The sequence below is a fragment of the Monodon monoceros genome, unplaced genomic scaffold, assembly GCF_005190385.1.
Source record: "Monodon monoceros isolate NGI ecotype Baffin Bay Population unplaced genomic scaffold, NGI_Narwhal_1 Super_Scaffold_9, whole genome shotgun sequence".
In the NCBI taxonomy this organism is placed as follows: Eukaryota; Metazoa; Chordata; class Mammalia; order Artiodactyla; family Monodontidae; genus Monodon; species Monodon monoceros.
The window spans coordinates 7,824,140-7,838,310 of NW_021703786.1; the positions used below are offsets into that span (position 1 = coordinate 7,824,140).

Consider the following 14,171-nt stretch of genomic DNA (forward strand, 5'->3'; position numbering starts at 1 on the left):
TGTGTGTGTGTGTGTGTGTGTGTGTGTGTGTGTGTGTGTGTGTGTGTTAGTTGAAACTACAGGAATGGATGACATTGCCCAGGAATATTTAGTGTGAAGAGAGACCAAGGATGAGACTCATTACTTGTAGAATAACATGAAGTCATGCTCTCTGGGTTTGTATCTTGGCTCTGCCACTTTACCAGCTGCGGGTCTTGAGAAATTTACCGCACTTCTCTGTATCTGTTTGTCCCTTTGTAAAGCAGGGATAGTAACAGTATCTAACTCATAGAGTTTCTGTATTAAATGGCATAATACACGCACCACACTTAGAACCCTGCCTGGCACAGTCTTAGCACACAATGATTTTTGGTGATTTTAAGTGAAGGAGCCAGTGAAGAAAATCAGGAAGGGATCAGAGACATAGAAATGGGGTATCACAGATGCTGGGGAAGGGGGTTTCTAGGAGTATGTAGTCAACAGGGTCAAATGCTGCAGAGGTCCAGTCATAGAATTTTGAAAATAGAAAATGGTTGTGGGTATAGGTGAATCACTAAAGATTTTTTTTTAAGTCGGAGGGAGGAATTGAGGGAATTCGGGCCTGATAAACTTAATTTTCTTTGAAGTAGGAAATTAGGCCATCTACCAAAATCCAGTAACTTAATTGGAAAGAGTTGAAGAATGTGAGAAAGATTTGGAGAGCTCATGGAATAAAATAGGGGCTAAATTAAGGACAAGAAAAAGGACTCCTGGGACTTCCCTGGTGGCGCAGCGGTTAAGAATCTGCCTGCCAATGCAGGGGACACAGGTTTGAGCCCTGGTCCGGGAAGATCCCACATGCCGCGGAGCAACTAAGCCCGTGCGCCACAACTACTAAGCCTGTGCTCTAGGGCCCGTGAGCCACAACTACTGAGCCCACACGCCTAGAGCCTGTGCTCCGCAACAAGAGAAGCCACCGCAATGAGAAGCCCATGCACCGCAACAAAGAGTAGCCCCCGCTCGCCGCAACTAGAGGAAGCCAGGGCACAGCAATGAAGACCCAACACAGCCATAAATAAATTAATAAATTAATTAATTAATTAAAAAAAAAAGAAAAAGGACTCCTGAGCAGAGTTCAACTCTGCTTAGAAAGTAAATAACACTTAACACTTTAAAAATAAAACGCTTTTCAACTGTTTCTCCCCATGAGCCCTTCAGATTTATGATCCAAAGTTGACAAGAGGCATGTTATCTAGCATATGGAGAGAGAAAGTTTTAGACAAAAGGATGTTGCCATTTCTGCAATGAAATGGATAATCATGCCCTCCCACCAAATTTGGGGGCAGAATGTCATGAATTTGACATCCAACAGTAGATCAGGTGAAAAGCCAGAATTTTGGCAGCATTTTCTCTGTGCAGATCTTTGTATGTTCTGTTCCAACCTAACAGTTGCAGTAGCCTTTTAATTGAAGCACTAAGATTTTTGGGAACAGTATGACTCAGAACACATTTATTTTTAGAGTTGGAATTCAGAAAATAATGATGATAATAATACAGTTAGGTGGAGTAGGGAATGGGGAAATTTAGTAAAGTGGATTGGTGGAGGACACTGAATCCCCAGTGATTGGAAGTTTTGTTTTTGTTTTTGTTTTTTGGGGTTTTTTTTGCGGTATGCGGGCCTCTCACCGTTGTGCCCTCTCCCGTTGCGGAGCACAGGCTCCGGACGCGCAGGCTCAGCGGCCATGGCTCATGGGCCCAGCCGCTCCGCGGCATGTGGGATCTTCCCGGACCGGGGCACGAACACGTGTCCCCTGCATCGGCAGGCGGACTCTCAACCACTGCGCCACCAGGGAAGCCTGATGGGAAGTTTTAATTAGCTTTAACAGGCTATTGGGAGGTGCCATAGTATAGCAGTGAAGTTGACGAAATCAAAACCATACTTGAGGAAGATGGTTCTGGCTACCTTAGTCTGTGAAAAAGACTAGTTTCTTACTTTGTAGATAAACTAACCCAGGTAATTAAATATTAAGTAAGTATCTGTTGTTCAGAGTGTCCCGTCATGCAGCCTGCTCGATAAGGTATGTGGCCCACAGTGGTTCTAGCAGAGTTATCCATAGGGTTCCCATTGAGCTTTTTGGGCCTGTTTGAGGATTAAACAGGGATGTGAAATATTGGAGAGAACTTTACTTGGGTAGGAGAGAACCTATAACAGATATCAGAAACAGTGACAATATGGCCACATCGTTTAAGTAAGTATATGTAACTTCATTTTATCTTCCCCTAATCAGATAGTTCAGTTTTAGTACAATAAAATGGACAGTAATTGAAGAGGGTTTGTAAGTAACAAGTGCTAAGATCCGGATGCAGGCAGTCTGACTCCAGGGCTTGCATTGTTAACCACTAAGCTATATGCTACCACTTTAAGAATGATAAAGCATTTTGTAAAAAAAAATTTTTTTAAACTACTGTTTGCCAATGAATTATGATACCGTAAACTAGGAACTATTGCTCAATACTCCATGTTTTTTATGTAAAGAAGTAAATGAGCATCCCTTGTAGTAATGTTATTTGGTTACCCAACAGGCAAAGGACCTGTTTGCTAAGGCTCTCTCCAAGTACTAAAGGAAAACAACGAATATAAACAAGCAAGGGATCTGGAAGTGCTCTGGATCTGAAAGTTCCAAAATGCTCTGTGGATGATGAATTATCTCAGTAATCTGGTGACAGAAACCTAGCTTAGTTGGGCCCCAGGTCTCCAGTCTGTTGCCACTCCAAGCACCCAATATTCAAGTACAAATTACTCCCTAACAGTTACCTCTGTGTCTTTGCTGATACTGTTCCCTCAACAGAGGACCCTTCTCTGCTTAGGCCATTTGAGCTGGCCATAAACGTTTTTACATGCAAGATAAACCAAAATCTGACCTATTTTCTAATTCCCACAGGAGATGCTGAACATAAGCCATATATCTGTGGGGATGCAGATTCTGCCTCTACTGTTTTGGATGGAACTGAAGACTACCTCATTCTGGCCTGTGATGGCTTCTATGACACCGTGAACCCTGATGAGGCGGTGAAAGTTGTGTCTGATCACTTGAAGGAGAATAACGGAGACAGCAGCATGGTTGCCCACAAATTAGTGGCATCAGCTCGTGATGCTGGGTCAAGTGATAACATCACTGTTATTGTGGTATTCCTGAGGGACATGAACAAAGCTGTAAATGTTAGTGAGGAATCAGATTGGACAGAGAACTCTTTTCAAGGAGGGCAAGAAGATGGTGGGGATGATAAGGAGAATCATGGAGAGTGCAAACGCCCTTGGCCTCAGCACCAGTGCTCAGCACCGGCCGATCTAGGCTATGATGGGCGTGTGGATTCATTCACTGATAGAACTAGCCTGAGCCCAGGGTCCCAAATCAACGTGCTGGAAGACCCAGGCTACCTAGATCTCACACAAATAGAAGCAAGCAAACCTCACAGTGCCCAGTTTTTGCCACCAGTTGAGATGTTTGGTCCTGGTGCACCAAAGAAAGCAAATTTTATTAATGAGCTAATAATGGAGAAAAAATCAGTTCAATCATCATTGCCTGAACGGAGTGGTGCTGGAGAGTTTCCCTCTTCTTTTAGTTTGGGTTCAACAGGGCAGCAGATATGCAGAATGGAGAGCTTGTCTCCCGTTTGTTCTAGGTTGGAAAACGAACAGTTCAAATTCCTGGGAAAGAGAGTTTCTAGATTGTATCGTTTACACTACCACTACTCAAAGAGGCGGCACGGATTCAGATTTAATCCAAACTTTTATTCTTTTCTCTCTGTTCGAGAGCCTTCCCACAAAACAGGCACTAGCCTGTCCTCACTTATTCGAAGTGGGAAGAGAAATAGGATGTTAAGAAGTTCTCTGCCATGGAGACAAAACAGTTGGAAAGGGTACAGTGAAAACATGATGGGGAAGCTTAAAAAGAGTAATGCTATTCCATACCCAGCTCTTCCCTGGAGTTTTAAAATATAATAAATAACTTTCTCTTTAAAGTAGGCTAGCTATAGCTCTCCCCCAATAAAGACATCACCATCAGAGTAGAAACAAGGTAGACATTTCTGAAATATTGTGTGCTTCATTATGATGAGCCATGGATGGCTCAACTCTTAAATGTAAATAGATCTCTAGGAAACTCACTACAGTGTTTTCAATCTAATAAAAAAGTACTGGCGGTTTCACTAGCAAAATTATACACCTGGTCCCAGTGACGTGTCTCTGTACCTACGTACCACCCCCCCCCCCCATGACCCTTTCACGTCACTAGTGGAAGCTTGCAAGTTGGTTATTTCAGTCAGGAGATACAGTGTTGAAATCTCACGGCAGGTGAAATCTGTTCTGATGTGCCTAATATATCTCTGGAAAACTTAATGCAGAATTAGATCTAGTTGGGGAATGAATGTTCCTCAAAAGACTGGGGACTATAAGGGAAAGCCCCTCCCCTTTTTTGGTAGGTAAAAGGCTAAAAGCCACATGGGTTTTAACTGGTAACAGTGAAAGTAGAAAACTAGTGTAAAAATGTCATATTCTCAGACTTGTGAGGTGGTATATAGTCAAACAGATTCACTGATTTTTTCCTGTAACATAGAAGACCAACAATGAAAAATTTTTGAATTAAAAAGTATTTCCTAGGGCTGTAGCTATTTGGGAGTTTCATAACCTGTTACGGTGCTTTTGACGGAATTATTATTATTTTTTAGAAGACTGCTGTCAGTTGGTTTTAACCTATGATGCTAATGTGTTTTTCACTGTACCTTCATCTCAGGAGTAAAACTTCTTTAATGGAGATGATTTCAGGTACAGATATACTAGAATCAAGTTGCCATTTTAAAAGAAAATCAAATAGTATTTCTATTTTTTTCTGCCTTTTTTTTTTTTTTTTAAAAAGTTCAGACGGCAAAGGCATGTACTACGATCAAATAAAAAGTGGTGTTGGAGAATGAAAAATATTAGTTTTAACTTCTCGAAAATTGTTTCCCCCAAGGGAGTGAAATAATCGGTGTGGAAGAGGCTGAAAGTACTGCCTAGGGTGAGCCCAGAGGCCAAGTGCACCGGAGAATGCAGATTACTGCAGCTGAGGTCTGTTTAGTTGTAAATTTGAGTCCTGCAGCGTCAGACCAAATAGTACACGTTTCTCTTTTCAATATTTATTTACATTTGATACTCTGAAATTGTCTGCTTTTTGTCATTTCTACAGTTTCAAGTCAGAACCATATCTGCAACTAGAGGCGGCAAATAAACTAATAATCAGATTCATTCAGTGAGGCAGCCTGATTCTTTGAGAATCATTGAGTGTCTCCACGTGACATTTTACCCTCCCCCAGTCGAGCATGGAGCAGCCACGCCAATGCACGGGAGCTGCCTGCTGCAGGGCTCACTCCCTCATACTGTTGGGAGGTGCTAAATGCTCTTGCTGGGAAACGTGCACTGAGCAATCCTGTTTTAACATAATACTAACACACTAATTACTTTATGTTCCCCAGACTCATAATGGAGGACTAAGATTCCTGGATCTTAAAAACAGAGGACTGCATCGTATTTTGGGGTGCCAGTGTAGCTATGTCAAACACATAAAAACAGATTCACTTTAGCAACAGATTGATAATCTACAGATTTTACTTTTTAAAGTTTGGATGTAAGTAGAGATTTTCAGTATTCGTTTTCCCTTATTTTGAAGTCATTTCTTCTCAAGTCTTGTGACACATGGCTGAAAAGGAGGGAGCGCCCATGGCTCCAACCGTAGTACCAGAATCTTTTCACCATCCTGATGCTGTACCCCCATACATGGACCTCACTCACATCTGTCATTTTTGGAAGCCTAGATCTTGTTAACAACCCATCAGGTGCAGTGTCAGTTTCAAATCAAATTATCATCTAAGGAAGCAAGAAAACAGAGGCAGCAGCAGAACACTGGTATATATTATAGCCCAAAGCACTAAGCTAAGTTAAAAATTTTTTAAAGATTTTTCTATAGTTGTCTATTGCTAATGATCTTGATCAGAATAAAGAAGGTGAAAGGAAATAAGGTACAAATGACAGGTTTTCTTCAGTGGGGAAAAATGGTTGGATGAAATTGGGACTAAGAGACCACATCTTTAAGGGTCTGAATTTTGTAGGTGTAACTACATAAGCAGTGTTAACTCCATTTCTGATACCAGTAGCCCTCTAGAAAATAAAGCAAAGTAGTTCTAGTGTGGTCACGTTATAAGACAATATTGTGAAAAATAGCAACTACTATTCATCTGTTCACGACATGCATATTTATAGAATAGGTAGGTACCACTTGTAAGTAAGTCCTTTAAAATTCTATAATACATATTAAAGTAGTGGTTATTGGTCTGATATATACTGCTCTTGGTTCTATAAACTAGATAAAAAGCAGTGCTTTGTGAAATGCAGTGTTATCTCTTAATGCCACTGGTGATAGAAAGTAGTTCCCTTCAGTTCAAATCCTGTGCCCTCATCTGCTGCTTGCTGACGTAAGCAATAAGTCCCCCCTCTTACTAATGGTGTCTACACATTGCTGTAACTTGTATTTAATGATGGTGTATCTGGTGATTGTAAAAATATTAGACAGAGATAAAAGTATATAATATATATTAACCGTTAATGCTGAGGTACGGTCTGAATTACGTGTCTTGTACTTTTATTCATTGTGTAATTTAGTGATGGTGGAAGTTCTACATTCAGTCCTTAAGATGGCAGTATCCCTTTTACAGTTTAACATGATCTGCATCAACTTGTTTGCTTGCTCAAGTTTTGTTAGAATAGGAAATAATAAATATAAAAAAGAAAGTGTAGTACTGGTTAGGGAAACAGACTTCAAGTCACTAACTGAAGTCAATACAAACTCCTTGTACATTCACTGTGAGTTTCAAAGGGAATCAGTCCCTAATTTAAAGGTTTCCTTTGTTCACTTTCTGGGTGTGTACCTTTGAGGGATATCTGAGGGTAAGCAACATTACAGCACCAAACACTGGGGCTATTAATCCCATTTAGGTCTGTACTGAAAAGGATGGTGGAAATACATGTATATAACTTTTCTTTACCTAAAAGTGCCATCCATTGTCCTTGAATTAATACAAAGTTACTGTTGCATTTAATTTAACTAGGAGGATCCTCGAAAGTTAACACCTTTTCCAAGGACAATGTCAACAATGTCAGTGTCAACACTGAGTCTGATTCTGACCACATTTATAGTGGTACTACAATGTCAACGTGGTGGTATAGTGTCACACTGCATCTTCATGACAACCATACTCCTTTGTTGGAACACTGTGCCAGTAAGAAGCGCAACATCCAACGGGCAGATGAAATGATGCATAAGGAAGTTAAGTGTTTGTTTACAGATAAAACTGCTGTGGTTCCAGTACTTCCTTCCCCATCAAAGGCTTGCTGAGGCTTTGTGAGAAAGTGATCTAAATTATTATTTTAATGTTTGTTTAAACATAATTTGTTCACTCAGTGATCATTCACACCGAAGCAATGCCATAAAAGTTTTGGTCATACCATAAATTTAGGAGAATTAGTCTTTGGATCATAAATTAGAAAAAGAAAAGAACATTTTCACCTTTTAAAATCACATGACGGTAAAGGACAAATACCCACTCTTCTGTTCTGACCCGTGAATAGCTTAAATGCTTTTTTCCAAAACAAGATACTTCCAGTGTTATGACTATTTATTTCCCAGAAATGGTACTGTGTTGAAAAATAATTGTTACTTCCTCTAGCAGCATTTTATCTTGTTTTAAAGACTATATTGTACTAATCAGAAAATATGAACTAAGATAGGGAGCTCCAGACTGACACAGCAGTTGTTCTGGAAAAGGAAAATACTCTGATACACTTTGATGTATGAAATAACGTACAGACACGTCAGTGTTACCTCTTACTCTAGGTGCTCTTTGGTGAGAGACAGGCTTTGTTCTCTTGTTCATGACATTTCTCTGCAAAGAATTCTCTATGGAGTGGAGCAAATGAAGTGAAGCATTTCTTACCAAGCAAATTTATCAATTTATAAATCTTCTCTACAGCTCACTTTTGAGTTCAGTTGTAATCATGAGTGATCCTTCATATTTTACTAAAACTGTTCATTCAGGTAAGAAGTATGTTGAAATTTTGCCAATATCTTAATAAAACCCAGCAACTTAAAACCACTAGGCATTTGTCTTTTTTATTCAAAGGAAGGTTATTTAGTGCTGGGATTTAAGGTTGATTCCCTCAGAACTGAAAATAAAATCCTGAGGTGGCAGTTTTCTAAACTTCTTAAAGTGGGAACATTTTAAAAAGAAAGTAAGTTTGCTAAGTGCTGCTACAACTGTTACTCTCTCCCCAGAAAAACCAGAAGAGATATATCTCATCTTACACGTTTCCCCCATCAGTTTAAGGTTGGGGGCAGCGGGTTATCCTAAAATAGATGAATGAGGAACAGGACCTGCCAACGGCTAAGTGCTGACTCCTCCAATCTCCAACTACTTTATTCTTCAAACTCTGCGTCCAGCCCAAGTTCTTCCCTCTCCCTTAAGTCTTTCTTTCTTTCCCCTTTTCGTTTCAAACTGGAAGAAAGGAAATAATCAGGTGAATTGCGGCTGAAAGTCTGTCAGGAAGAATGCTTTAAGAGAGTAACAGGAGATAAAAAGAGAAGGAAAGGACAACGTGGGGGACAGAAATAAAGCTGATAAAAGAAGACATCTCCATCTAAGGGAATGGCATTAAACCTGAAAAATAAGTAAACCTAGTCAATACACTGCATTCTTACCCTCCTCTCCCCACCATTAATTCCTAGAAAATTAATTTCATAGTTGTAACAACCTTAAACTCCTAATTAAATTCATTCAAGTACTTAGTATGACTCTATATAGACCCCAAAGAAAGAATAATTGAGAAAACAAAGCGAAGGTCTGCAAGAATCATGTATTTGCAGGAGTTTGCTAAAGCAGGGAATGAAAGAAAAGCAATATTTTGATAAGTATTATTTATACTTGAAAAAAGTCCCCTATTAGTATTCTTAGTTCAAAAGGAACATGCCTTTCTGAAGCAGTAGCACACAGCAAGATATTAAGCAAACCACTAAGTATACTGAACTCATTTGAACTTAATAGAAATTTATCTAAATTACCAAATTATCAAGTATGACTGCCTGAAATAAGGTGTTTAATTGTTCATTTCCTTTTTCCATTACAAGTTTGTCCTCTGTCATTTTAACAGCAGTTAGTAAAGAACACTCTTGTATTGCACTTTAGGAAAACCTACTTCTGCTTGGCCAAGGAATAATCTCATGGAAGATCCTTTTTAATTTATATTTCAAACAAATCTAATTCCTCTCTCAGACCCAAAACTGTTAAGTGGTGATCAGGAGAAAAGTGCTCTCGTCCTGAGCAGCTGAGTTTAGCATCCCTCTTATGCTGAGCCTAAGACCCCCAGTCATGAAACCTCCAGATGAGATGTGCCCTGCTTCATGGTGCAAGCAGGGGCCCTTCACACACAGGTTCTGATTTTTCTTATCCTGCTTTAGGACTAGGGAAAAAATAAATGTGAAATATGTCAGGAATTATATGTATTTGGAGAAACCATCTTTCAAATGAGTAACTGGAATTTAACCAAAGATGAAAAAGTTGTCCCTGCCAGATGTTAACACTGGGAGATCCTGGAGCTAGGGCACTCAGGGTGGGCAATTAGGCCAAATAAGAGTTGCTACGGGATCAAATGAAACTGAATGGCAGGGAGGCCTGTGGAGTAGGCTTTCCTAAATGCACATAAGGAGACAGACATAACTGCCCTGCAGGACTCAGGCAAGGGCTCTGGCTGGGCAGAGGCTCTGCAGGAATGGGAGAGAAGACTCTGTAATAGGAAAAAAAAAACACATAAATGTGCCAAGTGGAGAAAAAGGTTTTTAGAAACAGAGCAGTCCATATAATTTATGTCCCAAACTATACAATGACAGATGTCACCATTTGCTCTTAACCCTCCCTAGACAGAATTTTAAAACTTCTATGAAACTTCTGTAAGACTATGAAGCCATGTATGGCTATATGTTAATATGGGAACTAGCGATAAATGAGGGGAAATCTAAAAATACCACCATGAAAAGACTAAGAGGAACAGAAACACACGCATGGCTCTTTCAGTTTTGTACTTCCCAAACTTTCTATAATCTTACCACTTTTATAATTAAAAGAAAAATAAAAAATTCTTTTGGATAGAAAACTAAGAATGGCTCATTACTTTCTGAATTGTGAATGTGAAATTAATTACGCTTATGTTTTTAATTCAAAAAATATAATTATATATATATTGAAAACCACAGTACTTCCAGCTTCCAATTCTGAAATGTAGAGCTAAAGGGAATATTGCTTCCACCCTTACAAAAGAAAGAAAATAAATAAAAGTCCAGATTAACTTCAAATTATGACTTTTTTCAAACCCATCAGAGAGCTGAGGTTGCAACTGGCCCAAATCTAAAGAGGGGCAGGCACCTGCCTGGAAAGACGAGCCGTCGGTACTAGTTTACATAGGATAGCTATAAGCAGACACTGGAAGAAACTGTTCAGCATGAGTTAGTACTGAACTGGTGCTGACAGGACAGTGGGAAGTCCTGGGAGCTGCAGAAATTAGTGGAGTCTGCACTCTCTTGCAAACTCTACCAGGTGCTCAAAGAAAAGACTGGAAAGAGCCCTAAGGGTCAACTGTGTTGCAGACCCGGCAGTGGGATGTGGGAGAGTCAAGAAAACTATCAGACCCTTTCTCCCATCTCTCCTACATAAATGTTATTCTACGGGGGAAAAGGGCCACAAATGCTGCCACCCTTAGGGTACCTATGAAAAGCCACTGCAGCTGACGAAAGGGAACAGGGGAGAAAAACCCTACTCTTGAGGAGGCAGGAATATCACCGGGCCTACAACTAGCTGTGGAGGGGCAAGTGTATCAAGACACAGTAACCTGAAACACACAGTGCCTAAAGCTTCCCCTTAATCCGAGAACGTCAGTCCCTCGCCTGCCCCCAGTCAAGCTTCAAATAACAGAACACTTCTGGGAGAAGGACAGGAAAGCAACAACAGCATCAGAGACTTAACAACTCTCCGAGGCACAGTACAAAGGGAAGCCCTAAACTCAAGGTCGGAAGAGACACTGCTCTGGTAATCCATCCCCAATCAGGAATGCAATGTATTGCTACAGGAACTTGAAGCCACTAAGGTTAATCACAGCAACCATGAACCTCAAACCAAACATAGCTTATAACGAGATTAATTCAAATTCTGCAGTAAAGGTCTAAGCAGCAGGAAAGGCCTGCCCATTTGTAGGCAGAAAAACCATTCATCAATCTACTGCCCTACACGAAATGTGCTGCTTTCAACAAAATACACAGATGCATCTGAAAACAAGAAAAGATGTGTTCTTAAGAGTGAATTAACCGGGGTGGTGGGTACTGGCAGGGAACCTCTCCCAGGTTCTCCCCAGGTGGCCTCCCAGGCCCTCCTTGGGGACCTTTGTAACTTGAGCCAATTAAATTTGAGCTTGGTGGGAATGTAAACTGGTACAACCACTATGGAGAACAGTATGGAGGTTTCTTAAAAACCTAAAAATAGAGCTACCATATGATCCAGCAATCCCATTCCTGGGCATATATCTGGAGAAAACCATAATTCGAAAAGATACATGTACCCCAATGTTCACGGCAGCACCATTTACAATAGCCAAGACATGGAAGCAATCTAAATGTCCATCAACAGAGGAGTGGATAAAGAAGATGTGGTAAATATATACAATGGAATATATTTAGCCATAAAAAAGAACAAAATAATGCCATTTGTAGCAAGATGAATGGACCTAGAGATTGTCATACTGAGTCAGAGAAAGACAAATATCATATGATATCACTTATATGTGGAATCTAAACAAATGGTACCAACGAACTTACTTACAAAACAGAAACAGAGTTGCAGATGTAAAAAACAAATTTATGTTTGTAAATAGAAAAACAAATTTATGTTTGTAAATACCTATACAGTAGGTCCTTAATTAGTTACCAGTGGGGAAGGGGGTGGGGAGGGATAAATTGGGAGACTGGGATTGATATATACAGACTACAATATATAAAACAGATAACTAATTAAGGACCTACTGTATAGCACAGGGAACTCTACTCAATACTCTGTAATGACCTATATGGGAAAAGAATCTTAAAGAGTTAATATATGTATATGTATAACTGATTCACTTTGCTGTACACCTGAAACTAACATAACATTGTAAATCAACTATACGCTAATAAAAATTTAAAAAAAAAACCCATGAACTCCAAAAAATAAACAAACAAAAACAAAAAAACCAAACACAGAGTGAAGTAACCATCAGAACCAGAATCTGATATGCCAAGGATTTTGGAGCTGACCGAATTTAAAATAACTATGGTTAATATGTTGTAGAAATGGTGGGCAACATGCAAGATCATATGGGTGATTTCAGCAGAGAAACAGAAACTATAATAGAAATACCAGAAATGAAAGATACTGTAACAAAGATGATGAATGCCTTTGATGGGCTGATCAGTTGATCTACCATTGCTGAGAAGAGAATCAGTAAATTTAAAGATAAGTCAATAAAAATTACCTTAACTGAAATACAAGAAAAAGAATAACAAAAGCAAAATAACAAAAGCAAAATAAACCCAGAACAGAACATGTAAGAGCTATGGAACAGTATCAGTCTAACATATGCATAACTGGAAACCCTCATATGTTGCGGGTGGGAATGCAACGGCAGTGCCTTCTGGAAGCTCTGCAGTTTCTTACAAAGTTAAGCATATACCTGCCACATGACTCAGTGCAATGAGTTCTGACACCAACCACCTGGAGTTAGGTTAAACTTCACAGGTTAAAGGCAAAGTCAGCCACAAGACTGCTCTCACTTCAGATACCAGCTGCAAGTTTGGGGTCCCCCACCAACCCTCCCCTAGGTGTGATTATTCACTAGAACAACTCACAAAACTCAGGAAAATACTTACAATTCCAGTTTTATTATAGCAAAAGGATACCAATCAGAACCTGGCAAAAGGAGAGACACATAGGGTGAGGTAGAGGAGGGTTCCAGTGTGAAGCTTCCTTGTGATGAGGGCATGTTACCCTCCCAAAACATCAATTTATGACAGAGTACTGCCAACCAGGGAAGCTCAGCTGAGCTTCAATGTCCAGAGTTTTTATTGGGGTTTCATTACATAAGCATTACTGACTCACTAGCAATGAGTCTAAACTATTCAGCTGATAACATGTGACTCAGTGGCCCAATCCTCTAATCACATGGTTAGTCTTTCTGGCACGGCCAGTCCTTATCCTGAGTCATCTCATTAACTAAGCTATCAGGATCCACCATAAGTAACAGAGACACTCCTATCGCTCAGGAAATTCCAAGGACTTAAGAGGCTATGTCCCCAGAACCAGGGACAAAGGCCAAATTCCTTATTACATACCCAGTAATCCCACTCCAAGGCAAACATTACCCTAGAGAATGACAACTTATGTTCACACACAAAAATCTACACACAAATGTTTATAAGGTTCATAATCACCCTAAACTAGAAATAACCCAAATGTCCTTCAATGGGTAAATGAATAAATCGTATACATCCATACAGTGAAATACTATTCGGCAGTAAAAAGGAATAAAGTTCTGATTCACACAACAAGGTGGATGTCTACCCCTAGAGGGAATGCCAGACAGATACTTGTTAATTGAACCCCAGAGGTTTACCTCAATGGACTGTGTGAATTTGTATATGCTGCATATTTCTTTTTTTTTTTTGCGGTACACGGGCCTCTCACTATTGTGGCCTATTGTGGCCTCTCCCGTTGCAGAGCACAGGCTCCGGAAGCGGAGGCTCAGCGGCCATGGCTCACGGGCCCAGCTGCTCCGCGGCACATGGGATCTTCCCGGACCGGGGCACGGACCCGTGTCCCCTGCATCGGCAGGCGGACTCTCAACCACTGCGCCATCAGGGAAGCCCATTTCTTACTATTTTTAAATTCACAAACAACAATACTTGAGGTGAGCTGGAGCCCAACAAAACAGACAGGACATGATTTTCTTCATCACAGGAGAACTGCTTTTGAGTACATCCTTTAGCTACCTACAAGTTTTTTTTTTTTTCATGAAACCTGTTATCAACTTTAATTATAAAAATAGAGAATTT

At 40.1% G+C, this 14,171-nt stretch overlaps 1 protein-coding gene across 1 annotated transcript in view; it reads left to right on the forward strand.

Moving 5' to 3' along the window:
• Positions 1 to 8,124, forward strand: part of PPM1E (protein phosphatase, Mg2+/Mn2+ dependent 1E) — a 190,058-nt gene extending 181,934 nt beyond the window's left edge. Inside the window, exon 7 of the mRNA XM_029211626.1 lies at positions 2,901 to 8,124. Within this exon, the coding sequence (XP_029067459.1) occupies positions 2,901 to 3,961 (1,061 nt within the window). The 3' untranslated portion in view covers positions 3,962 to 8,124. The remainder of the gene's footprint in view (positions 1 to 2,900) is intronic.
• Positions 8,125 to 14,171: the final 6,047 nt, after the last annotated feature.